This window comes from Callospermophilus lateralis, chromosome 1, assembly GCF_048772815.1.
Source record: "Callospermophilus lateralis isolate mCalLat2 chromosome 1, mCalLat2.hap1, whole genome shotgun sequence".
NCBI classification, from domain to species: Eukaryota; Metazoa; Chordata; class Mammalia; order Rodentia; family Sciuridae; genus Callospermophilus; species Callospermophilus lateralis.
In genome coordinates this window covers 159,247,197-159,272,221 of record NC_135305.1, presented here as the reverse complement: position 1 = coordinate 159,272,221, position 25,025 = coordinate 159,247,197, and the positions used below count along the sequence as shown (strand labels likewise).

At 49.0% G+C, this 25,025-nt stretch overlaps 1 protein-coding gene across 1 annotated transcript in view; it reads right to left on the bottom strand.

The window, feature by feature from the left end:
* The window catches only part of Dnah10 (dynein axonemal heavy chain 10), a 114,765-nt gene that overhangs the window by 79,780 nt on the left and 9,960 nt on the right, over positions 1-25,025 (bottom strand). Inside the window, exons 6-18 of the mRNA XM_076869509.2 lie at positions 22,381-22,591; positions 19,724-19,881; positions 18,777-19,007; positions 17,282-17,472; positions 15,833-16,031; positions 13,044-13,238; positions 11,199-11,369; positions 9,483-9,659; positions 8,322-8,447; positions 7,362-7,534; positions 6,064-6,215; positions 3,906-4,070; positions 3,140-3,347 (exon numbers count right to left, since the gene is read on the bottom strand). Coding sequence (XP_076725624.1) covers positions 3,140-3,347; positions 3,906-4,070; positions 6,064-6,215; positions 7,362-7,534; positions 8,322-8,447; positions 9,483-9,659; positions 11,199-11,369; positions 13,044-13,238; positions 15,833-16,031; positions 17,282-17,472; positions 18,777-19,007; positions 19,724-19,881; positions 22,381-22,591 — 2,357 coding nt within the window. The remainder of the gene's footprint in view (positions 1-3,139; positions 3,348-3,905; positions 4,071-6,063; positions 6,216-7,361; positions 7,535-8,321; positions 8,448-9,482; positions 9,660-11,198; positions 11,370-13,043; positions 13,239-15,832; positions 16,032-17,281; positions 17,473-18,776; positions 19,008-19,723; positions 19,882-22,380; positions 22,592-25,025) is intronic.

Genomic DNA, 25,025 nt, shown 5'->3' with positions numbered 1-25,025 from the left:
TATGTGAATTGTGCATTTCTAATGTTGGAAAGTCGGCTACCTCTTGGTGGGAAATGACAGTGATGACCTCTAAACACTGCCCGGCTCAGGTTCAGGTAAAAGGAATACTCCCTCCCTCGCCCCATCTGCCATCCTGTGTTGTCCTTTCTGGGGTCACACAACCAGGGACATGCCAGGATGGGATACTTCTTCAGCCTTCAAATCTGCTTCCCGTCTTCCCCCCACACAACCCAGTAACCTCATGGCAGCTGCAGAGATTTTTAAAAACACCTTCTCTCTCTGTCTCTCCCCAGATTAAAACACTCCAGAACCCCGCTGCTTTCAGAACCCCGCAGCCCCTGGTTAGGGTTTCTAGATTGTGACTGATCCAGCCCAACCTGCCTCTCAGCTTCGCCCTCCCTCTTGACCCTTCAGCTGGTCTCTGGGTGTCTACACAGACGGTTCCTCTCCTTCCAGCCTGCTCCCTGACCTCAGGCCTGGGCTGACACGTGGATTCCCATGGCCATTCTGGACCACCACAGTACAGCAGCCCTCAGACGTAAGTTATTCGGCTGTGTGTCTTCCTCAGAACGCACCTTACACACGTTCCCTGGGTCTTGCCTTGCTCCCCTGAGGGGATGGAGAAGCTCCCCGAGGACAGGGCCTCATCTGTGACCAAGACACAGTCCAGAGCCTGGCATACATCAGGCTCTAAGAAGCCTTCAACAAATGAATGAGTGAATGGTAGACCAATGATGGATAGATGGGTAGATGGATGGATGGATGGTGAATGGGTGAAAGGATGGATAGATGGGTGGATAGATGGGTGGATGGATGGATAGATGGTGAATGGGTGAATGGATGGATGGATAGGTGGATAGATGAGTGGATGAATGGATAGATGAATGGATGGATAGATGGGTGAATAGACAGATGGGTGTATGGGTGGGTGAATGGATAGATGGGTGGATGGATGGATAGATGGGTGGATGATAGATGGGTGGATGGGTGGATGGATAGATAGATGGATGTATGGATGGGTGCATGGATAGATGGGTGGATGAGTGCATGGATTGATGGATGGATGGATGGTGAATGGGTGAAAGGATGGATAGATGGGTGGATAGATGGGTGGATGGATGGATAGATGGTGAATGGGTGAATGGATGGATGGATAGGTGGATAGATGAGTGGATGAATGGATAGATGAATGGATGGATAGATGGGTGAATGGATAGATAGATGGGTGTATGGGTGGGTGGATGGATAGATGGGTGGATGGATGGATAGATGGGTGGATGATAGATGGGTGGATGAGTGCATGGATTGATGGATGGATGGATGGATCTGGGTGGATGGGTGTATGGATGGATAGATGGGTAGATGGATGGATAGATGAGTGGATGGGTGGATGGATGGATAGATAAATATATGTATGTATGTATGCATGCATGTATGAATGGATGAATGGATAGATGATAGATGGATGGATAAATAGATAAATGAAAGGATGAATATATGGATAGATAGATAAATATATTTATATATGTATGTATGGATAAACAAAAGTATGGAAGAATGGATAGACATGATAAATTGATGGATAGATGGATGGATAAATAGGTGGATGCAGAGATGAATGAAAGGATGGATGGATGGATGGATGGATGGATGGATGGATGGAAAATAGCATAGTAGAAATGCAAACACTGCAGAAGGCAGCTCTATATACGGGGCTATTTTAGGAGTCTAAAAAGCAACTATAAAACATAAATGAAATATATAGAAAACAGATTTACTTAAAGAATCAACTTGTTTGTCAAATGGGGTCCAGAACACAAGGCCAAAGGTCTTTATTGTATTTATTAATGTGTTATCTCAAAGTGGATTTAGTAGCTCACAGAGACACTTAACTACAGGAGGAGACCCTAAAATCAGTGGAGTAGACCAAGAAAAATGAAGAAGATGTTAATCAGAGACACTTGTGGTGTGGCGCTATACTGTCCAGGTTCAAATCCCAGCCCTCTCTCTCCCTCACTGCATGGCCCCAGATGAATCCCTTAACCTTCCAATGCTTTGTGTCCTCTTCTATAAATGGGGATGAGAACTATAAAGAGCATGGCACAGAGCAAAGTACAGGTGAGCGCTCCTGTCTGTGAACTTTAAAAATAAATATAACCAGAGTAGAGAATGAGACTAAGGGGCTGAGGTTATAGCACAGTAGTAGAGCACTTGCCTAGCACGCGTGAGGCACTGGGTTCAATCCTCAGCACCATGGAAAAATAAATAACATAAAGTGAAGGTATTGTGTCCAACTACAAAAAAAATTAAAAAAAAAAGAATGAGACTAAGAATGCAAATCATAAATACTTATACACTAGCTACATTAGGCTACAAATGTGGTCCTAAGCTTCCCTGCAGCCAAGGAGGAAAAGGAAAGTGATGCAGTCAACAATTCATCACGACCATGCCATTTAAAAACAAAACAAAAATGAAAGAGAAAAAAAGAAAAACACCTTTTCAGGAAGCAAAGGTCAAATAGCAAACTAGGGCTCTTCCCAAAGAACACTGTGTGAAGGGAACAACATCCTGCCATGTGGCTGTGACAGGCACTGCTGAAGGTCATAGGCTAGTTTCTAGAGTAGCCCTAAGTGGCCAGCATGCACACCAGGGCCGTGTGAGGGCCGCTACTGCGATGATGTCCAGGCACTCAGCACTTGCTGGCCGTAGCCAACCTGCAGGGCATGAGGAGGAGAAGGGAGAGCGGCTGCCAGGGGCAGCAGCAGGTGCAGGAGGCAACCCAACCCCCTGACAACAGTTCCAGAGGCCAGTTACTAGGCCAGCAGGAAGGGGAGTGGGCCAGGGGTCTTTCTGATCGGCTTCTCTTGGAGACCCTCTGCTGCCAGCTGAGCCGCACTCGGACCTCAGAGAGTCAGGGCAGACAGAGGGATAATCCCGCACACTGTGAATGTCAAGGGACCTAACAAGAACATGAGCCCAAACGAAGGTCGCCCTCCTTCCTCGGGGCCCTTTTGGCCAGAAGGCAGCCTCCCAGTCCAACTAAAGCCCATCCTGCCCCTGCCAGGCCCTCAACAGTCAGACAAACACACATTTAACCCGGGAGTGCTGTTTGCAACACACACAGGGAGACAGGACTTACTTCAGGATGAGCCTCACCAGCACCTCGTAGATCCTGTTCTCCCAGTACTCGTAGTAGGCGGACAGCTTAGGGGCCCTGCCGGTGTTTGTGTGGATGACCAGACCCTCGACCTTGGTCAGCAGCGGCCCGATGGCCAGGTACCACCGGACCATGTGGTCGATGTCTCTGGCCCTCTCTCGCTCAATGTACTCAAAGAATTCCTTCACTCCTGCAGAGGAAGACCCCATCACAGCCGTCTGTGACACAGGGAAGGACGTCCAAATCCAAAGCTGCGTGTCCAGCTCACACAGCCTCCAATCTTGACCCCAAAGTGGAAATTGAGTCAACACCCAAGTCAAGATACACCCCGAGCCAAAGATCAGCGACAACCCCCGAATGTGAGTCATGTGTGCACAGGTGTGCCCGGGACAGCAGGTGGCTTTGGGTGTCCTCAGGTGACCTTCCTTTTCTTGAATTCCTTGTTAACTAGTCCAAGACCACTCAAAACAACCCATAAACAAGCAAACGTGAGTCCACAAGAGCACGGGCCACCTCACTGTCACCAAGTTATGACAAGAGCACTACTGATTTCCAGACCTGAGATTCTGCAGAACTATTTGTCTATACAGTGGGACATGACTGGGATCCTTCCAGGTAAGTGCGTGGGACCTCTAGGCATGCTTTTTTATCCCAGTGGCAGGACAGACATGCATGTTACATACAAAACCCTGGCCAACGGGACTGCCCATCCCTCCCGCGGCTGGAAAAACCAAGAAGCCAGTCCCACCTGGGAGCTCCTCCTCACTTTTAGGCGCCGGATATTTAAAGAGGTTTACGGACTCTATGAACGTGAGCCTGGAGGAAATGTCGTCGGAATTCTTGTGAATCTGGTGGACAAGAGACTCGAACTTCCCAATGGCCTGTTTGCACCGACTTATATAGTCAGCAATACCTTTGGAGAAAAAAAGGAAGATGTGTGGCTTCCAGCCCTGCTGTTCACATCCCTCCCACCAAAGACATTAACATGACACCGTCACAAGAAAGTGCTTGTGCCAGCTGCTCGGGCCTGGGAGGGGCAGAGAGCCACTCAGCCCCCTGAGGGACCAGGAGAAGGCCTGTGCCCAAAATCAACTGAGATCATCAGAAATGGCTTTACTCTATTTATTTTATATTTAGATATAAATTAATTTCACTTCTATTTATATATAAATACATTTAACATTTATATGTATATCACCACCACATTTCTTTTGCTCTTAGCATACTCATGTTTGAGAGCTGTGGAGAGAAAGCCCCATGGGGCCTGGTATCTTCTCACTGCCCCCTTCCTGGGCCCTCCACTGCCTGCTGCCTGCCGGCAACACCCTAGCCTGAGCTCAGGAAGCTCAGCAGGACAGTGAGCAGTAAAATCTGAGGCAAGTACTTAGGATCAGTCCCACGCTTCATAACAACAACAACAAAAAAAAAACCTCAAAAATGGTTGCAGACTGCTCGGTTACCCATGAAACTGGTTACACATGAAACTGTAACAACTTTAGGGGGAAAAAATGAGAGAAAAATTTTAAGATCTAAGGCGAGTCAACATTTTACCAAAAACAACATCTTGAACTTCATCAAAATTTTAAACTTTGGCTCAACAAAAGACCCCACTGAGAGAATGAAAAGACAGGCCAGAGTGGGGGGAAATACATGTGAACCACACGTGCAGCCGGGAGCAGGAGCAGCAGCCGGAATGTGCACTCGGCTCTCGGGGCTCAACAGCACGTGCTGCGGCGAGCTGGGCACCCGGCTTGCACCCAGGACAGTGTAACAAACAAGAGGACAAGCGGAGACCAAGAGACACAAGAAGACACTTCACAAAAGACATGAGACAGCAGACAGGCATGTGGCCAGCTGCTCAACCCCACAGCCATTGCAGAAATGCAAACTCCAACCACAGGAGACCCTGTGACCCAGGGGCCCAGTGGCCAGGTTGGGAGCATGAGGGAAGGAGCCCCTCCTGTGCTGCTGCTGTAAGCATAGAGCCCCCTGGGAGAACAAAGAGCTGCGTTAGGAAAACCAACCCAACCACACAGCTGGGCAGGACTCAACCATCAACGCCAAGCATTCACCCTAGAAAACCACCCAGAAAAGGCTCAAAACATCCCATAAACAAGCAAACGTGAGTCCACAAGAGCACGGGTCACCTCACTGTCACCAAGTTACTGACAAGAGCACTGCTGTATTGCTGCATTTTTATCACACTCTTGAAAAAAACCAAATGACATCTGTGTGGGAGGGATAATTGGTCAGCAGCAGGGATCGCTGGTCAGCAGGGTGTAAGGAGAGGGCAGGGACAGAAGGACGCGGGTTCCACTCCAGCCACTGGCCGTGGAAGTATCCAGGATCTCCAACGTGTCCAAGTCCACGTCTTGGGTGTGATATTTTGATTCTGCAAGAAGCTACCTCTTGGGGGGCACCAGGTAAAGGATCCGTGGTACCTCCCTATATTTAATTCTTACAATGCAAGAGAGCCAAGGATTCTCTCCCAGTTTCATTTTTAATTTTAAAAATTAAAGGTCACTTTATGTTCAGAAGTGAGAGGTCAGTGGAGTGTCAAAGTAGCACACTTTTTAAATTTTGTTCCCAGAGAAAGCCTGGGGATTCATTCCACGTTCCACAAAGAATTTTTTTTTATTATTATTAACCCTCAAAAGCTATTTAACTCGGGCTGGGGCTGGGGCTCAGTGATAGAGCACTTGCCTAGCACATGTAAGGCACTGGGCTCAATTCTCAGCATTGAATAAATGAATAAAATAAAGGTCCATCAACAACTTAAAAACCTTTTAAAGCTACTTAACTACATCTATGAATGTGAAAAAATTGCAATTCAACTCAAACAATCTAAAAGAATTATTTTTGGCGTCCCAAAGTCAAAAGGGCAGTCAACAGCAGGGCCCTGTTACCTAGCGAGTTCCAGTTCAGCCTCTTGTAGCCAGATCTGAACACACGGACCAGCTCCTGCGAGTGATCATCAAGGAGGAGCGTCTCCGCCTCATTCAGGGTTCCAATGAGCATGTGGTAGTGGTCCAGCATACGCTGCATCCCGTCTGTGTACCTGCGTGTTCCAGGACAGAAACAGTAACACCCGGGAGAAGCTTAATAGCCCAACCACAAACCACCAAAGATCAGGAACCAGCACGTTTAATCAAGAGGCCTGCAGAGGGGAAGGGCTGTAGCTCAGCATCAGAGCTCTGGCCTAGCAAGGACAAGGCCCTGGGTACATCCTAGCACTGGGGCGGGGGGGCGGGGAAAGATTCACAGAAACTTCAAACAATTCCACTATTCTGACTAACTTTGTTTTAATATTGGTTGTTATTTGCATTAACATGTAATAGTTTATTCTTGTTCTTTTTAGATTGGTGAGTAAACTCATACTCTAAACACTTCCTAGTTTTGAGTGTGGTTGCTATGGTCTGGATCTAAGAAGGCCACCCACCGCTGCAAGCTCATGTGTGAGGCAATGCAGGAATGTTCAGAGGTGAAATGATAAGTTTATCAGAGCTGGAACCCCGTCACTGAGTGGACTACTGGGTGGTAACTGTAGGCAGGCAGGGCATCTCTGGAGGAAGTAGGTCACTGGAGGTGTCCTTGGGGACTATATCTTGTCCCTGGCTCCAAAGCTCTCTCTCTGCTTTCTGGATGCCTGGAGCTAAGCAGCTCTCCTCCACCACACCCTCCCACCATGATATTCTGCCTCACTCAGGCCCAGAGCAATGGAGCCAGAGACCAGGGGCTGAGCCTCTGAAACCAGGAGCCCCAAAGAAAATTTCTCTCCTCTAAATTGTTCTTGTCATATATTTTGGTCACAGCAAGAAAAAATTAACACACACCGTGGTCGATGTTGATAGTTATAAGACCCAAATGAAAGCTCTGAGGGGCTGGGGTTCGATCCTCAGCACCACATAAAAATAAAATAAAGGTATCATGTCCACCTAGGACTAAAAAATATTTTTTAAAAAATTAAGGCTTTGGGCTGGGATTCTGGCTCAGCGGTGGAGTGCTCGCCTAGCACGGACAGGACCCGGGTTTGATTCTCAGTACCACATAAAATAAAGGCATTGTGTTATGTCCATCTACACCTAGAAAATAAATATTTTTTAAAAATGAAGGCTTTGAAGGGAGAGGGTCCTAAGTAGTTTTTAAGAGTATAAGGGGCTGAGACCAAAGAGTTTACTGATGGTTTAAGAGAAGATCTGTTTACCTAAGAAATTTGTCCTCTTGGAGAGCAATGTTTCTTGCCAGTTCAGGGACAGAGAATCCCAGCTGTTCCAAGTACTTGGTTTCGTGAATAATCTCCTTGAGAGCTGGAGAAAAATTGATTACAAAAATAGCCCCCTTTTCCAGAGTCGACGCCTCCTCATTGTTGGCAGATGTCTGTGGAAGAGAGTCTCATCAGCCTGGGAAAGACGGGTGGTCCGAGGAGTACTAGGGGTCAGCACACTCCAAGTTAAATGTGAATTTGAAAAAAAAATCAATGTGGACCCCTTCTCCCTGGAACTAGCTGAAGTGAGCATTTTCTTTGGTGAACAGAGTTTTTAAAGAATCTAATTTCATCACCAACATTTAAAAATTGGGAAATCCCATAAAAATCCAGAATTCTGGCTTCCTTTGAAAGCCAGGGAAATCCAATCACATCGGCAGGGATAGGCTGGCAGTGAGCTGGCCTGCAGCTGCCCCTTTGGATAGGACATAAGCAATCAAAGCTCCTGGGGGGTTCCACCCAGCCCTCTTCCTTCATGTCGGTAGAACTTGACAATTTGGTAGAATTTCAGGAGCCAGCAACCTACAGCTGCCTGGTTCCTCCTAACGGCTAGCATTTTTTTCCACTGAGCACTCGACACACCAGGCCCAGTGGTTAAGATAAGGATGAATGGCATGAGAAGGCATTTTTCTGAAGTTTAAAAAACGGTCCACTGTCAGCTGTTCCATGCACGGTTCAAGTGACACTTTGCATGTCTCTGTCATCTTGTCCCATTTTCCATGTGGAGACCGAGGTTAAACCTCGTGACCAGAGTCACCAGGGCTGCCGACCAGCCCATTCATTCCCTATCCGTATCCCTTCTCCTTTCCACCCACCTCATGGGGGTCAGCAAATCACACTTCGGGAAAAGGTGTAATGCGCCCCCACCCAGCCGGGCCCTGGCAGGAGTCCACCGCACACCTTAGTGAGCAGGCTCTTCTTCATGAGATTGGGCAGGACCTGCTCCGTGGTCTCCTTCCACTGCTCGTACTTGTGGTCCTCGTAGTCCTTCATTGTCCGACCCACCTCCAGATATTTTTGTTTGACCTATTGAAGAATTCAAGCAATTTTGTCCTTGGAAATAACATTTTCTCATCTCTCTCTCTGCCTACCTCTATTCATTACTTATAACACCTTGGTTCAAGTAGGTGTGACTTGAAGTCCAGGCTTGCTCTAGCATAGATCATTAAACTGCACCCCCAGCGGCATGTGGTATGGTCCATGCACTAAGAATTGTTCCTTATGTTTTTAAATGATAAGAAGAAAAGCCATACTCGTGATACAGGAATTATCTGAAATTCACACAGCAGCATCCATAAATAAAGTGCAGTGGGTTTTGGGGTTTTCTTTTTTTTTTTCTTTTTTTTTTTTTTGATATTGAGGATGGAACCCAGGGGTGCTCCTACCCCTGAGCTACATCCCTAGAGATTTTTATTTGATTTTGAGACAGGGTCTCACCAAATTGCCCAGGCTGGCCTCAAACGTGCAATCCTCCTGCCTCAGCCTCCCAAGTTGTTAGGATCACAGGTGTGCACCACCATGCCCCATCCCATAAGTAAAGCTTTATTGAAACAGCTTGTTGGCCTGTGTACTCCTCATCTGGGAATACTCTCGAAACAGTATCAGACTGACTGGTTGCAACACAAATCGTGTGAGCTTCAAATACCCCAAATATTTACTGCTTGGATCTTTAAGAAAAAGGTGGCCAACCTCTGCTCTGTAATGAACAAAAAGCCATGGCTCACTGGGAGGACCGGTCCCAAAAGGCAGCGGTCATAGCTCAATAGAAGCCCTCAGGACCCTGGAACGCATCCTGTGTTTAAAGATGCCATAGAGAAAGGACACATAAGGCCGTTTTAGATATAAGCCCTAAACTCAGGACCACAGGAAAGACCCCCTAATCTGCAGATGTGAGTTTGAGATCAATGCATTTCTCACATGGCCCGCTGCCAGTGGTGGCCACCCAGGCAATGATCCCCCTGTACCTGGGAGACCTGCCGCTAGGAGGGAGCAGTGGGCAGATGGCAACGGCTTCAGAAAAGCCACCCACCTAATGGCAACGGCTTCAGAAAAGCCACCCACCTCCTGGCCCCGCTCGCTGTCCAGGATCTCCTCCACTTCCTGGAACCTGAGGATGGTGTGCTTGATGCGGAAGAACAGAGACCGCTCCCAGTAGATGGAGCCCGCCACCGGAGGGTGGTTCTTGTACAGAGGAGGGTTTTCGAGGTTCTTGACAAAGATCTTATTCACGATGTCGATCTGAAAAGCAACCAAACGTACTGTTGGTGCTGGACGTCACCACGTGAGCCGAGAAAGAGGTGACGCGTGGATGCAAACTAGAAGCTGGAGGGGTGTCCTAGGACACAGAGCTTTCACCGTGTGTGCTCCCCACGGCTTTCCCTCGTGCTCCCTGGTCGTCCTCCCCTTGGCTTGGCACCTACACTTGCTCCAAGAGGCCTTAGGGACGCAGGTCTTGCTCGCTACACACGCTGGATTATCAGACATCTGGAAATCTCTTCTAGATATAACCAGGGTCAAGCCAAAATAATAATAAAGCAGCAGCATTTCTGGGCATGGGGCATAGCACTGTGGCAGAGGACTTGCCAGGCAAGCACGAGGCCTGGGCTCGACCCAAGCACCGCTGTGTTCCTGAGCATTGCATTTGAATGATTAGGGGTGGTCCACCTCCAACCCCAGAACCTAAGGGTGTGACACGGGCCAGCAGAGTTGCAGACAGACTTGAGGCTGCAGGTCTGCGGACTTTAGAATGGGAGCTCTCCTAGACAGGCATCACACTCGCAAAGCCCCTGAAAACAGGAGGGGCCAGGGAGAGTCCAGAGTGAAAGGGGCAGGAACTGCCAGAACCAGAGCAGAACAAAGCGGTGGACCCTCCCTGGAGGCTCCAGGAGGGAATGCAGCCCCGCTGACCCCTGGATGCAACCCAGGGCAATGGTGAAAGATTCTGCCCTCCGGTTCTGCAAGAGCATAAATCTGTGCTGAGGTCACGGCAGGAAGATCTGCCAGAGCAGCAGCAGGACTAACACCCGAGGGGTCCGCTTGGGCCTTTCCTTCCACGATCCTCGTTGGCCTAACCATTTCCCGTGTTCTCAGCTTATCTTGTGATTATTCACTTGTGTGCACATGTGTGTTTCTCCCACTAGAAACTGATTTCTTTTTGATGCTGTTCTTTTTTGTGAGGGTAGGTACCAGGGGTTGAATTCAGAGGCACTCAACCACTGAGCCACATCCCCAGGCCTATTTTGTATTTACTTAGAGACAGGGTCTCAATGAATTGCTTAGGGCCTCGCCATTGCTGAGGCTGGCTTTGAACTCACAATCCTAGTGCCTCAGCCTCCCAGGCCACCGGGATTACAGGCATGCACCACCCCGCCCCGCTAGAAACTGATTTCTTTAATGGCAGTTTCTGCGTTTCACTCATCCATCTCTGTGCTAATGTCATCACTTGGAACACTGAGCACTGGATGACTTTTTCTAAATTAACTGTCAGTATGTGGACAGTCCCTGGACGAGGTTAGCCACCACCACTATCATCATTACGATTATTTCTGACTCCTCAGGCCTGCCCTAATGTGAGGGAGACCATATTGTACTTGATAAATGCTTATTTAATTTCTTCACTGAGTAAACAAAACCGTGCTGTTGGGGTCACCCCCATCATGTGAGATGCTCCTGAGGAAAACTCTGCGGTTCCCTGGCATTTACATAGGAAAGGGCGATTCAGTCCATTTGGCCACGTGGATTTTTATTGCCACAAGAGTTATGGATTTTTCCAGTTACCTCTTTACAATATTGGGCGAGAATGTCATTAAATTTCATCATCATCTGCCGATTCACAGCCTCCCGCGAACGAATATGCTTAAATTTCAAGAGCATGTCAAAGGCCGCTTCGGCGGATCGAAGTGTCTTAAAAGATTCATCAATGAAATTTTTTGCTTCTTTCTCAATAACCTGGAATTAAAAAAAAAATGATAAAGCAGCCCTCATGTCCCTGTAACTATTCTGCAAAAACAAAGTGGCAAGAAATGAGAAAAAAAAAAATCCGTAACGGGGGACAGATTTCTACTGTACTTCCATGGGAGCTGGCACAGCTAGAAACAGCAGCTGGTTGCAGGGATTTTCTGCTCTCTCTCACCAGCCAGTTCAAAACAAGGGGGGAGAGAAGATTTACAAGAATTAAATCATATTTTTAAAACACATGGGAAAGAGCCAGGTGTGATGGCACACACACCTATAATTCCAGTTGCTTGGGAGGCTGAGGCAGGAGGATCGTGAGTTCAAAGCCAGCCTCAGCAACTTAGTGAGGCTCTAAGCAACTCAGGGAGACCCTGTCTCTAAATAAAATATAAAAAGGGCTGGGGGCGTGGCTCAGTGGTTAAACACCCCTGGTATCAAAATCCCCAATACAAAACAAAACAAAACAAAAATAAACAAACAAAAAAACATGGGAGGGGACAAGAATGGGAAAGAATTGGCGGATTTTTTTGCCGCACAGGAACTTTAGGAAGGCCAAGAGTTATAACCTCATGTATCCACGGGGGGAGCAGGTGAGCACTGGTTTGCTCCAGAAAGAAAAAGAAACCTAGGAGGCTGAGCATTTGGAGGCACCAGGCTGGGGGTTGGGGTGAAGGCCCGGGCAAACGCAGCTCCCTCCCGCCTCTGCACAGCCAGGCTGGTATGAGCTTCCACCCTCCCATCTGCACCCCCTTCAATAAGAGTGGAGGTTAGTTCTAAAAAATTTCAAGCAGAATGATGCCGGAATCGAGAAATCAGTGACAGACGTCTTCAAATTTCCGAAGTGATTTTCCACTTTGAATTCCGTACCTCTCACCTCGGAGTTCACTCGTACCAGACTCAAAAATATATACATCCCATGAGACCTGTCTGAAGAAGCTACTCAGAAATGGGCTCCAGCAAAACAAAGGAGTCAACAAGGGGAGACATGAGATCCAGGAACCTGAGGACCCTGAGGAGAGTCCCCGTGTGGGGGGCGGTGACACCTGTCCCACCTGGATTCCCAGGCAGGGGGGGTCTGTGCCGTATGGAGCAAGCCCTGATCACGTCCAGCTGCATGTGAACTTGGTCTGCCTGGGGAGTGGTGCGGGGACAGCTGAGCAACGTTCACCTAGACTCACACCTTACTCTGTATTGTTTCTGGGTTTTACTAATAAGCAGGTATTATTTTTCGTGGGGATGTGGCTCAAGCGGTAGCGCGCTCGCTGGCATGCGTGCGGCCCGGGTTCGGTCCTTAGCACCACATACAAACAAAGATGTTGTGTCCGCCGAAAACTAAAAAATAAATATTAAAAAAAATTCTCTCTCTCTCTCTCTCTCTCTCTCTCTTTCTCTCTCTCTCCCTTTAAAAAAAAAATAAAGGTATTGTGTCCACTTACAACTGAAAAATAAATATTAAAAAAAAAAGAAAAAAAGCAAAGAGGGGCTGGGGCCCTGGGTTCGATCCCCGGCACCACACAAAAATAAACAACATAAAGGTATCGTGTCCACCTACAACTAAAAATATCTAAAGAAAAAAAAAACTAAGTGTCACTAAACAACCCAATAAATTTAACATGGGGACAGCATGGTGACTGCTTCCCAGGTCACATAGACAGGTGTGTGACTTGCCAGGACTTCGATCTTGAAGTCATCCATCACAAATTTCCAGTACTGGGCGGACTTGTTGCTGAAGGGGTCGAAGGTGAGGTTTTCCATGGGGGTGACCAGGCTGTCCACTCTGCACAGGACGTCGTCGATGCGCTTGGGGTCCCCTGTCACAGCCTTCAGTTCTGGACCAAATATATTGTAGAATTCCTCCATAACCTGCCACACAACAGAAAAAGAGGCTCTGCATTTTTGTTTTCTTGTGAATATTCCAACTACAAATGGAGAGCACATATACATTTACCTGAGCACAAGAATCCCGTCACACAGGCAACCACCACCCACTGAGACCTTTGGAACTATGCCACTGCACTAGGACCACACCTGGATACCGACCCCTGCTCACACGTCTGCACATTCTCCCCTGACACCCCCCACCCTTCCCGGGCTGCTCCTGCTTGCAGCCAGATGCCCATTGTCATTTTCCCTTCCTTCCTGCCTCAGGGACTTTGCACTCACCACTCAAAGAGCCTGATAGTTCCTGCTTAGCCCTGAATGCCTCTTTCTTGTGTCCAGCACTCACAGACCCGCTCAGATCCTAGCCATGCTTCCAGAGCAGCCTCCACTGCTTCTTGTGGCCTTTCAGCTGCAGCTGTGTGTATGTGATTGTCACACCTGCTGTCCTTTTCTTCCAGGAGTCGGACGCTCCATGAAGCTAAGGACTAGGGAAGTGTTCCAGGGCTGGCACCCCAGGCCCTCGCCCTGGATAGATGCACAGGCCCTCCCTCAGGTGTGGCCTGGGCCGGGTTGAAGGCTCTGCTGTCACCATCACAAAATTAATGACTTTTCCTGTGAACTGGTTTATGTCAACACAGTCCGTGGAACTGTGGTGCACAGGTGAGCAGAACCTGCCTGTCTGTTGTCCTTGCCACCACCTGCCCCCGCCCCGTGCACCACACAGAGCACTTCGATGCCCCCATGAGCAGGGGCTTCCAGTGGACTCCAAGACTCAATGCCAGCCGAGGCAAGTGCTTGGCATCTACAGTGAGTAAGCAGGGGCAGAGTAAGCAAGGGCACCTGCCGTCCAAACCAGGGCTTGCAGCCAGGCACCATGGTGCACACCTGTAATCCCTGAGACTCGGAGGCTGAGGCAGGAGGATCAGGAGTTCAAAGCCAGCCTCAGCAATGGTGAGGCACTAAGTAACTCAGTGAGACCCTATCTCTAAATAAAATATAAAATAGAGCTGGGGATATGGTTAAGTGTCCCTGAATTCAATTCCTGGTAGCCACCCCCCTCCCCGCCACACACACACACACACACAAAAAAAAAAAAAAAAAAAAAAACAGAGCTTGCTTCAGATGCAGGAAGGAGGCAAAGAAATGCCAAGGCACCCTGCCACCTCCTTCCCTGCTCCTGCTACCTCCTGCTCCAGCAGGAGGGACAATGATATCCATAAGGCAAAGGCAGGATGATCCTGAGTTCCTGTTCCCTCCCAGCTCCTCAGTGAGCCGGAGGGACAGGGTCTTGGGAAGAGATGTGACTCTCCCCTAGTGAGACCAAAGCTGCGAGCAGGCTACATGGATAGCTGCCACTGTCCCAGAGCAACAGAACAGGTCTGCAGCATATCAATAGGAGCAGCCAGGGGCTGCCTTTGAAGCTGCTCTTGAACCACTGAGATGCCAGCAGCATCAAGGCCTGGTCTGTCTTCACTTTTTTTTTTTTTTGTACCAGGGATTGAACTCACCACTGAGCCCCATCCCCAGTCCTATTATGTAGTTTATTTAGAGACAGGGTCTCACTGAGTTGCTTAGCCCCTCGCTGTTGCTGAGGCTGGCTTTGAACTTGAGATCGTCCTGTCTCGGCCTCCCTAGTCGCTGGGATTACAGGTGTGCACCACTGCACCCAGCCCTTCACTCTGTTTTTTAATTTTTATTTATTTATTTTTTTGACCCTCCTACTATCTTGGCAAACTTCAAATACATGGCCAGGATAGAGGCACGGGAAGAAAAAAAAGAAAAAAAGCTTCCTGACATCTTCATTCTTTTTACGGCCTTATTTCCTGCTTTTATAAAAGTTCACTTGTTTACATGCGGTGTTGAGAATCGAACCCGGGGCCTCGCACATGCTAGGCGAGCGCTCAGCCCCAGCCCCAGCCCCAGCCCCAGCCCCAGCCCCAGCCCCAGCCCCAGCCCCAGCCCCAGCCCCAGCCCCAGCCCCAGCCCCAGCCCCAGCCCCAGCCCTTATTTCCTGCTTTTTGAACAAGAGGCCTCGCGCTTCCTTTCTGCCCTGGCCGCTGCCATGGTGGGGTCCACCCTGGTGTTTGCTCGCCCCTGCACTGTGCCCGCCCGCCGGGCGCTCTCCCTACATGTTTAGGATGAGGGGCGACAGGCCTTCCCTGTGCCCACTCACCCTTCAGACACTAAGCACTCCCTCCATCCCCCCAACAGCTCCCACGGACAGGTAAACCCCATCCCTGGCAGGCAGAGGCAGTCGCAACAGCAGGCCGGAGGATGAGGCATCAAGACAGAGAAGAGGGCAGCCCAGGATCTCCAGCGTTAAGAGAGGAGAGGGGAGGACCCTGCAGAAAACGAGCAGCCGAGGGGACTGAGGGAGAACAAAGTGCAAGGACAGAGGGACATCACCGAAGACCACCAGCATGCAGTGGCACCTTGTGGCACCTTCTAGAACATTCTATGTGTTCTCCTCTCAGGCCTTTCAGACCCCCAGCTTCTACGCACTGAGGGAAGAATAAACTGCTTTCCCTCCAGCGGGTTCTTTGGCCACATTTGGTTCTCACGTCACCCCCACACACCTGCAAAACGTCATAGAGGTCCTGGCAGATGGAGGCCATGTAATCCGTCCTCTCAAATAGCCGCTTCCGGTCAAACTCCCACCGGGCCTCTCTGCCCGAGGCCTCGATCTTGGCGCGGGTGTCAAAGTAGGCCTTCTTCCACATCTTGAGGGTGTTCTTGGCCTCCAGGGTTTTGTGTTGGGCGCTCGTTCGGTTCTCCCTGTAGAGTGAGGGAACAAGGGGTCCCGTAAGGGGCCTGGGCCAGCTCTGAGGCCCCTGACCTCTCCAAGTACCACAGGGAAGAAACAGGCACCGCCTGCATCCCGGGGCCAGGCGTCTCCCCCACAGAGAGCCTGGGACTCCCAGAGTCCCCGCTGTGACCTGAAGTGCTGCCCTCTACCCCCGCCCCCCTCCCTCCAGCCTCGCTGCAGTTCCCCAGGGTGGGGAGGGAATCCCAGACAGGGCCCAGCCGGCCTCACAGCCACAGCCACTGTGCCACACTGCCCTGGCGGGTCTGCCTGGGATAGCAGAGGAGTGGGGAGCCTCCATTGCCAGGACAGCGGTCAGTAGTGGGGTCTGCAATGCCAGACTAAGATGGCACTGCCACAATTTGGGGACCTATTTCATCCACACAGATCTTTGTTTAAGAAAGCAAAATAAGGGCTAGATGTGGTGGCGCACGCCTATAATCCCAGGAGCTCAGGAGGCTGAAGCAGGAGGATCACAAGTTCAAAGCCAGCCTCAGCAACTTGGGCCCCAAGTAACTCAGCAAGACCCTGTCTCAAAGTAAAAAATAGATATTAAAAGCTGGTGGGGGGGAGGGGACTTTGGATGTGGCCCAATGCTTAAGTGCCACTGGGTCAATCCCTGGTACAAAAAAAAAAAAAAAGGAAAGAAAGTAAAACAAGGTCATCCCTCAACATCCTAAAGGCTGCCCACCTGAGGGGGCTGGGGTCCAGGACCCTCTGCCTCAGTCTCTGCAAGTAGAACCAGGGAAGAAAGCCCCACCCAAGACAAAAAGTTTATGTATAGATAAGATTATATAATTAATATCAAAATATAATTATATGACATGTGCAATCATATAGAATATTCCATCAAGTGAATGATATGTGTGTATGTTTATATATGTATGTATGTATGTATTTATTTATTTATTTATTTTAGGCAACGGAACATGATCCATAAAAAGGCATGAAGCACTGACGTATCTGCAGCCCAGATGAGCCTTGAGAGCGTACTGCTAAGTGAAAGAAGTCTGACCCAAAAGGCCACGTACTGTACTGCCCCAGGCCAAGGGCATCTGGGTCAGCTGTGACTGCTCCAAGTTCCCAGATTTCTCTGGGGAATAGAAAGGCAAATATCCTGACACAACTGTGACCACCGTCACGCAGTCCTGTGGATACACCAGGAGCTGCAGCCCCACGAAGCCCTCTAAGTTCCCAGCACCGCCACAGGGCCACCTCTTACTTGAACAGGGTGCGAAGGTTGACCACCCGGCACACCCTGTCGGCGATTTCCCAGGCCACGCGCTCCATGAGTGGGATCATCCTCTCGTCCTTGTTGTAGTGCCGGGAGATGATCCACACCATACGCAGGGCGCTCATCATGGAGGGGATGGTGTCCAGCACCACCTGGAAGCTGGCCCCGTGCGTGATGTTCTGTCAAGGGGACGTGCGGGAGAGAGAGAAGGGCGCGAGATGAGCCTGGTGGCTCCAGAGGCTGTGTGTGCAAGAAGCGACCCTCTCCTAATGCAAACTGGACACGCTCTGATGCAGAAAGCTCAATGAGGTTCATGAATGAAGTAAATATAGCAAATTGCCGAGGTATAAGGAAGTGTGCGCATAATCATCCTTCCCCTAAACCTGTGGCTGCTCAAGTCCCTTCACACACGGCTTGGCGTATGCACATCCCTGCTCACCTCCTCCCGAGGGCTGAAGTCTCCTCCATATCCCAGGCAATGCCTAACACGTGGAAATGCTGTGAACAGTTGCTGTGTGTGTGTGTGTGTGTGTGTGTGTGTGTGTGTGTGTGTTGTTCCAGGAATGATGACAAGGAAGAAGCCTGCCCACGTTCAGAACAGATGCAGCTTTTCCCCAGACACCTTCCACCCACAGTCAGCTGACTCCGCAGGCGCAGAGTCCCCGACGGGTAGACACACGTGCGGTAAGCATGGGGCACGTCCATCTCGTGCCACATGCTGTTTTTTCCAGAGACAGCAGGGTGGCCCCTCAGTCCTGCCCCGCCTGCCCTCGGCCTGCTCCATCCAGGGGGCATGCACTCCTCTCCACCCCTGGACCTGGGCAGGCTCTGCATGTGGAATACCGGCTGCAGAATGCTCAGGGGGCCTGCTCCCTGCCCCTTGGAAGCTGGGTACCACGGAGAAGCGTGGACACTCTATTCCCCTGAAGTGTAAGCATAAGACCCCCACAAAGAGAGAGAAGCCAAGGGGCACCCAGACAAGGAGGCAGAGAGGCAGAGAGGAGGCAGAGAGGCCATCCCGCCTGCCACAGGAGCCAAGATGAACCCCCAGCAGAGGTCTCCCAAGACTGCCAGGCCACAGCACAGGGAGACAGCCCAGTGGCTGTTAAGAAAGTTAGCAGGGGTTGTGGCTCAAGCGGTAGCGCGCTCGCCTGGAATGCATGCGGCCAGGGTTTGATCCTCAGCACCACATACAAACGAAGATGTTGTGTCTGCCGGAAAAAAAAAAAAAAAAAACTAAAAAATAAATATTAAAATTCTCTCTCTCTTTAAAAAAAAAAAAGAAAGAAAGAAAGAAAGAAAGAAAGTCCGAGTTAGTGATTGACAGACACGGGTTTCAGTTCACAGACCACAGCTGGGCACCCAGCGCCATTTGGATTTAATGCCTATGGACATCCCCTTGGAAGTTCATGTTCCATAAGGCATTTTACATGTGACAACCTCCTCCCAGAGCCGACTGGGCGAGGCGCAGCACAGGACGGACCTTGAAGTGACGCTCCACGGTGGAGAGAAAGCGCACATTGTCCGAGGCCTCAATGTGGTACTTGAACAGCTCTGCCAAGACTGGCTGCAGGTTGGCCACCAGCAAGGAGTCCGACTCCCTGATCACGTCCAAGACTTTTCTGACTGTCGGAAGCTTTGTCTGCTCATAGAGGGCACTTAAGGTGGCATTTCTTTCCCGCCAGAATTCAATTTCAGCCAGAGGGCCATTACCCTGCGAGGGGACAGGGACATCAACACACACTCTCATTGTTAACCAAGGGTGTTTATCAGCTTCTCCAGTGTCCATCCTCTCATCCCAACTGCTCAGCACAGGCAGACCCCGTGCAGGGTCTCAGGGGCGGGCTCAGGAGCTAGGATGGTCCAATCAGAATCTCAGGACTCCAGGTGGGAATGCCAGGCAGAGGCTTCCTCTGGGCAAGGCCATCTGCCAGATACGGCTGAAAGCTGCACTATGGAGAAGCCTCACCCCCAGGAAGGAGGTTGGAACCAAGAGATTCTCAGTTGAGTTGGGGTTCCTGTTTTGGGCAGCCCAAATAATACTGGCTGCTACACAAAATTATCTTTCCAGTCTAGGAATTACGAGGTAGCTCACTAACAACAAAAAGCCCAGGAATGATATCTTGGGTGTGTTTGCTTTGATCTTTTATTTATTATTATTAGTGTGTGTGTGTGTGTACATATATATATATATATATATATATATATTTTTTTTTTTTTTTTTTTTTTTTTTTGGACAGTGTTAGGGATGGAGCCCAGGGTCTCACACATTCTAGGCATACTTGACCTTTTAAGGAAGTTACAAAACAGTAAAAAAAAAAAAAAAAAAAAAAAAATAGGCAAACTCATGCAGATCCCAGACTTCCGGCTCCTTCTTGGGTCAGAAAGCCTCACTAGTTATCAAGGATCTTTGAAAGCCCTGCCAATCACCTGGGGTGTCTTCTTCAGCTGGCCCTCGACAGCGGCAGATATCTGATTCAACCAGTTTATCACACACTGCTCCAAGGTTTCCACGGTGTCTGGGTCAGCCGCCAGGTTAGACACCTCACCCTCTAAACTGATGCTTGGCATTTCCAACTTGATCTCACCTAGAAAAATGAAAGTGTTTAGTCGGTCACTAGTTTAGGAAAATTGGTTCCAAACAATAACATTGAGTTAGTCAGCTGATTCTTCTCTCCATATAGCAGTACAAGGTCTAACATCTTAGCTCTGTTCCAAATCTGTCTCTATCTCATTTTCCTTTATTAGAATGTTAATTAAAACACTTTAGATGCCTGTTCCAGGGGTTAAGTTCAAGCAGAATGACTTAGCTATCAAAGATATTTCTGGATTTACAATTTAATGAATTCAATTTTTAAAAAGGGTCATAAAATCAGAGTTCAGTAGATATTTAAGAAAACCCCTATAATAGTACAAAGATAAACCAGAAAAAATGACCTCATAGGAAATTGAGATGGAGCACATGCCTGTAATCCCAGAAACTTGGGAGGCTGAAGCAAGAGGATTAAAAGTTGGAGGCCAGCCTGGGCAACTTAGTGAGACCCAGTCTCAAAGTAAAATGAAAAGGGCTGGAGATGGTTCATGGTAAAAATACCCTCGGTTCAATCCCAAGTACTCAAAAGAAAACAGAAGAAAAGAGAAAGGAAAAGAAAATGGAGATAAGGTGAAGAAAAGAAGAAAAAAATTAATCCCAACTATTTGTCTCAGAGATTTAAGACAATATGGCATCCTTCAAACAAGAAGAGAATGCTATGAAAAAGGTACAATCACTACTCAAGGATGTACTCCTGTACACTGAGACGGCAAAACCCAACTAAGAAAAAAGGCCTAGGATTCTAGAAGCAATATCAAAAAGACAGCTATGAAACATGCTGAGATAGCAAGGAGCCCACATTATATCAAGACCCTGGAAAGGAATACATTCAGTGAAAAGAGGGCCCTCTCACATGCAGGGAATTTTGTAAAAACAAAGAGGCCTTTGTACAACATTTTAAGAAAAGCAAGGTAAATGGGAACAGAAAAAGTGTACAAGAGAAGTAAAACTATCAAAATATGCTACTCTGTTCTACAGTATACAACATTCCTATAGCTGTAATAATGTACATGCTGTTTACCAATCAATAATAAAAAAGAATGCAACTATAACAGAAGGAAGACAGTAAACTAGCAGTATGGAATGAGGGAACAAATGGCAAGAAATTATACATAATGTCTACAATTAAAAAGAAACAGCAGAGCCAGGAATGGTGGCACACTCCTGGAATCCCAGAGAGGCAGGAGGCTGAGGCGGGAGGATCATAAGCTAAGGCCAGCCTCAGCAACTTAGTGAGACCCTGACGCAAAATAAAAACTAAAAAGGGCTAGGGATGTGGCTCAGTGGTAAAGTGCCCCTGGGTGTCCTGGAGTGGTGACTTGAATCACGGTCTTTGACTCCTCCAGCAGGAGCTGCGCCTGCGCTGGGGGACTTCCTGAGAAAAGGTGCAGGTCAAGACTGCCCATGGTGACACCCTGATTAAAGGAGGTTCTGTGCATGGCACAAGACTATCAGTCTTAACCCTGAATTCAGACACCACTGCCAGGGGTAGAGAACCAGGAGCGTAAGTTGATAATTATAATTGTCTGCATGCTCTGAAGAAACTTTCCCATGGAAAACCTTTTTTATCATCACACCTACGTGATACACGTCTGAGCTGGCTCTGGGCCACCAGTCTCTGTCGGGGAATGGCGACCCACCTGCTCTCAGTTTTTCCTCTGCGTGCATCTGTTTGCCTTTTCTATTCCCCCCTTACCCCTCACCAGCTTCTAATGGCCGTGCAGGTGGTGGCACCTGGGGTTCAATCCCCAGCACTATAGAAATTTTTAAAAGTCTGGATCTCTCCACAAGGGTCTCTCCTTTTTCTGTTTCCAGCAGGAGAAATTCCCATGGGGTGGAGATGTTAAATTTTACTTTAAAGGAAGAAAAGAGTGTATTTCCTGAGAATAACCACCCCCTTTACAGGCCTTCCCAACCTGTGAACTCCCACGTGCTGTGTGGCATTATGTCTAATTTCGATCCATTTCTCCCTTATTGCCCACTGCCAGCTCGCTCGCCTCCTTCCTATCCTTGCTGGTAAACATTCTGTTATCTATTCATGGTTGGACCCTAAAACTACAGCCACCAAGAGAGACCTCACCAAGGCAGCCTCCCAGCATCCCAACTCTGTCCTCCCCACACACGTCACCACCTCCCCTGCCCTGGCTGACCCAGGCCGAGGCACTCTTGGGGACCACCTGCCCCCTCCAACGGAGTGCAGAGCCACTCGGTGCAGCAGTGGTCGCCAAGTGCCACCTTCAGATGAGGTGAAGCGCCACTTCCTCAGGTGGCCCCTGCTGCTCCCCTTGCTAAACCCGAAAGTTCTTAATATTTTTCTGAAGCTCCTTGTTCTGGACTCAAAGATCCCTAAGGACAAGGATCGGGTCGTTCCTTTCTGTATCTCATGGTGACAGGCTTGGTGTCTGCACAGCGTGTTCGTGTAAGCCACAGTCATCGTCAATGAGAACAGAACAGCTCCATCCTTCTCCGCAAAAGAGCAGGAAACTCAACCTACCTTCCAGCTGCTGCATTGTTCTCTGAATGCTGTTGGCAAATTTCTGAAGGTTCATTAAGAATTCGTCCCGTATGAGCTGGACGCTGTGGTACTCCACCGGCTCCCCGGGCAGGTCTATGTCGTATAAGAAAGAATCAGACGGCTTCGAAGATGAGACTCCCAGGGTCATGTCCGTCTTGTGCTGGTTGAAGGACAACGCTGGCAAAAACACCTGAGAAGCCAAGTTTGTGAACAGGTCACCGGGCGCCATTTCCAGAAACTCAGGCCTCGCGTGGACCCTGGCCTCAAAGGCTCCTCTCTATTTCAGTACAAATAGGCCAAGAGGAAAGGATCCAAATCCAGAGCGCGGCCCCAAGGAGGGAGAAACTGCCCCACACTTAAGATGATCCAAGGGTAAGAACTGTCACCAGCCCGATATGGCCACCCAGAAAACAGTCCTGTTTGTTCAGCAGCCACCAGGAAGCAGAAGTCAGAGACGGAGCCCAGGGGACACTGCCAATGCACCCCCTCAGCACCATGCCAGTGTGGGCCAAGGAAACGGAGTTAGGGCACTTATGAAGTCCTTGGAATATAGTGACAAAACCATCCACCCACCCCATAAAAAGCAACGTGCCAACTGCATGTGGCTTGGTGTGGTTGGCTGGTTGGTTGGGTTTGGGTTTTGGTTTTCAGTTTCCCCTTTTTAAATTTACAAACATTTCTGAAGATATATGGAAGCATCCAGAATGCTTGACCTGGAAGCTTCCAGCCCAATGGGGCATGTGAGCAGGCCCCTCTGTGTCATTCCCGCATGTTGGCAGCTGGGTCTGTGGCCTTGATCAGAAGCTTCATCCCCAAGCACTCAGTGGCTCAGTGCTTGACCAGCATGCATGAGAACCTCCGTTTCCCCCACAGCTCCACAAAAGCAAGAACACCTGCACCTAGACTATGGGTGTCCCCTCCAACTCATTGATGCTCAAAGCCCAGGTCCTTTAATCCACTAGAATAGACTTACATTCTAAATATTCTAAAATTTAAAATATTCATATTAGATTACAAACTAGTATTGCAGTATGGTACACAGTAATATATATTAAAATTCATACTCTAATAATCTAAAATTCTCTCTCCTAGCTGAAACACTTACAGAGACCTCCCTCCTCTGCCTGCCATGTAAGGAAGGCCATGTAAATGCTGGGCTTCTCTCTCTATGTGCCTATTTTAAAATAGTATCCTGGTTCCCTGAGGTCCTCCAAAAGTGACCCATCAGGATTTTTAACATCATATGGACTCAAGGGTTTGCGCTTCAACCTGGTGCAATCGTCACCCTGTTGAGGATGACGGTTGTCCTGTCTTTGCCCAGCATGAGGCTCTCGGGAGGCCCCGATGTCCTTCACACACATCTCTAGAGTCAGAGTGGTGGACGGGACACAAGAGCACTGGACAAACAGACCCCAGGATACCCATGCACAGTACGTGGCCGGCCGAGTGGACTCAGCAGCGGTCATCCCTGGTGGCCAAGGCCCTGGGGACGCACTTTATCTCTGTACCTCTGGTTTGCTTGGGCTTTCATAATGAGTGTGTATGTCTTATGTAATTTTTCAAAAAAGAATTGCATACAACAAACATCTGGGAACGTGACAGAAAGCAGAGGAACCTCGCACTCGGTTGGCCACTCAACCTGCCACCTGTTGGCGTTAATTGTATCATGTTGATCTATTAAAGAATGAGAAGTTTGATTCAGAAGATGGCCAGGGGTCTTGACGTCCCGAAATCCACACTAGGAAAAACGGGAGACAGGCAAGCACCCACCGGTGAAAACACAGCCACGCAGTCGGGAGCGTCCAGCTGGCCCAATCCACAGGGCAAGGTGGACGTGGAGAGGCCATTCTGGCCAGTCCTCTGCGGCCATCCTCTGTGGGACCCATCCATGTGGAAGTCACCAGTGACAAGCCCACCAGCCCTCCTCACTTCAGCCGCACACAGCGCGGAGCACTCCTTCTCCAAACTTCCGGTCATGCCTCTGGGTGTCCCTCCTCCCTCTATCCCTTCACCTATGTTCCCTCCCTTGGTTATTTCTTCTAGTCCCTGGGCTTCATGTGTCTCCATGACAACAATGCTTGTATTTTTTTGATATTTTTTAGATGTTGATGAACCTTTATTTTATTCATTTATTTATATGCAGTGCTGAGAATTAAACCCAGTGCCTCACACATGCCAGGCAAGCACTCTGCCACTGAGCCCCAGCTCCAGCCCAGTAACACCTATATTTTAAAGGATCATTCTGGTTGGTTTGTGGGGAACGCAGCACACAGGGCAAGGACAGGGCAAGGACAGAGCAAGGAGAACTTTCAGGAGGCTACTGCAAAGTCCTAGCAAAACAGGATGTTTGTACCAACTATCCTCTCAGTCCAAACCTTCTCAGTGAGGTCTTCCGGGCCACCCTATCCAAAATGGCCAAAACCTACCTTTACCACCTACAACTTCCTGTCCCCCCTTGTTCCCTAGCCCCTTTTTTCCTATCTTACTTCATTTTTTCCTCCCTAGCTCTTGTTGCTGTCTAGCACAGCATATATTTCCCATTGATCTTATGCTCGATGAGGCAGAGGCCATGTCTGAGCTGTTCACCGCCGCTGAATACAGTAGGTGCTCAGCACATATTGGCC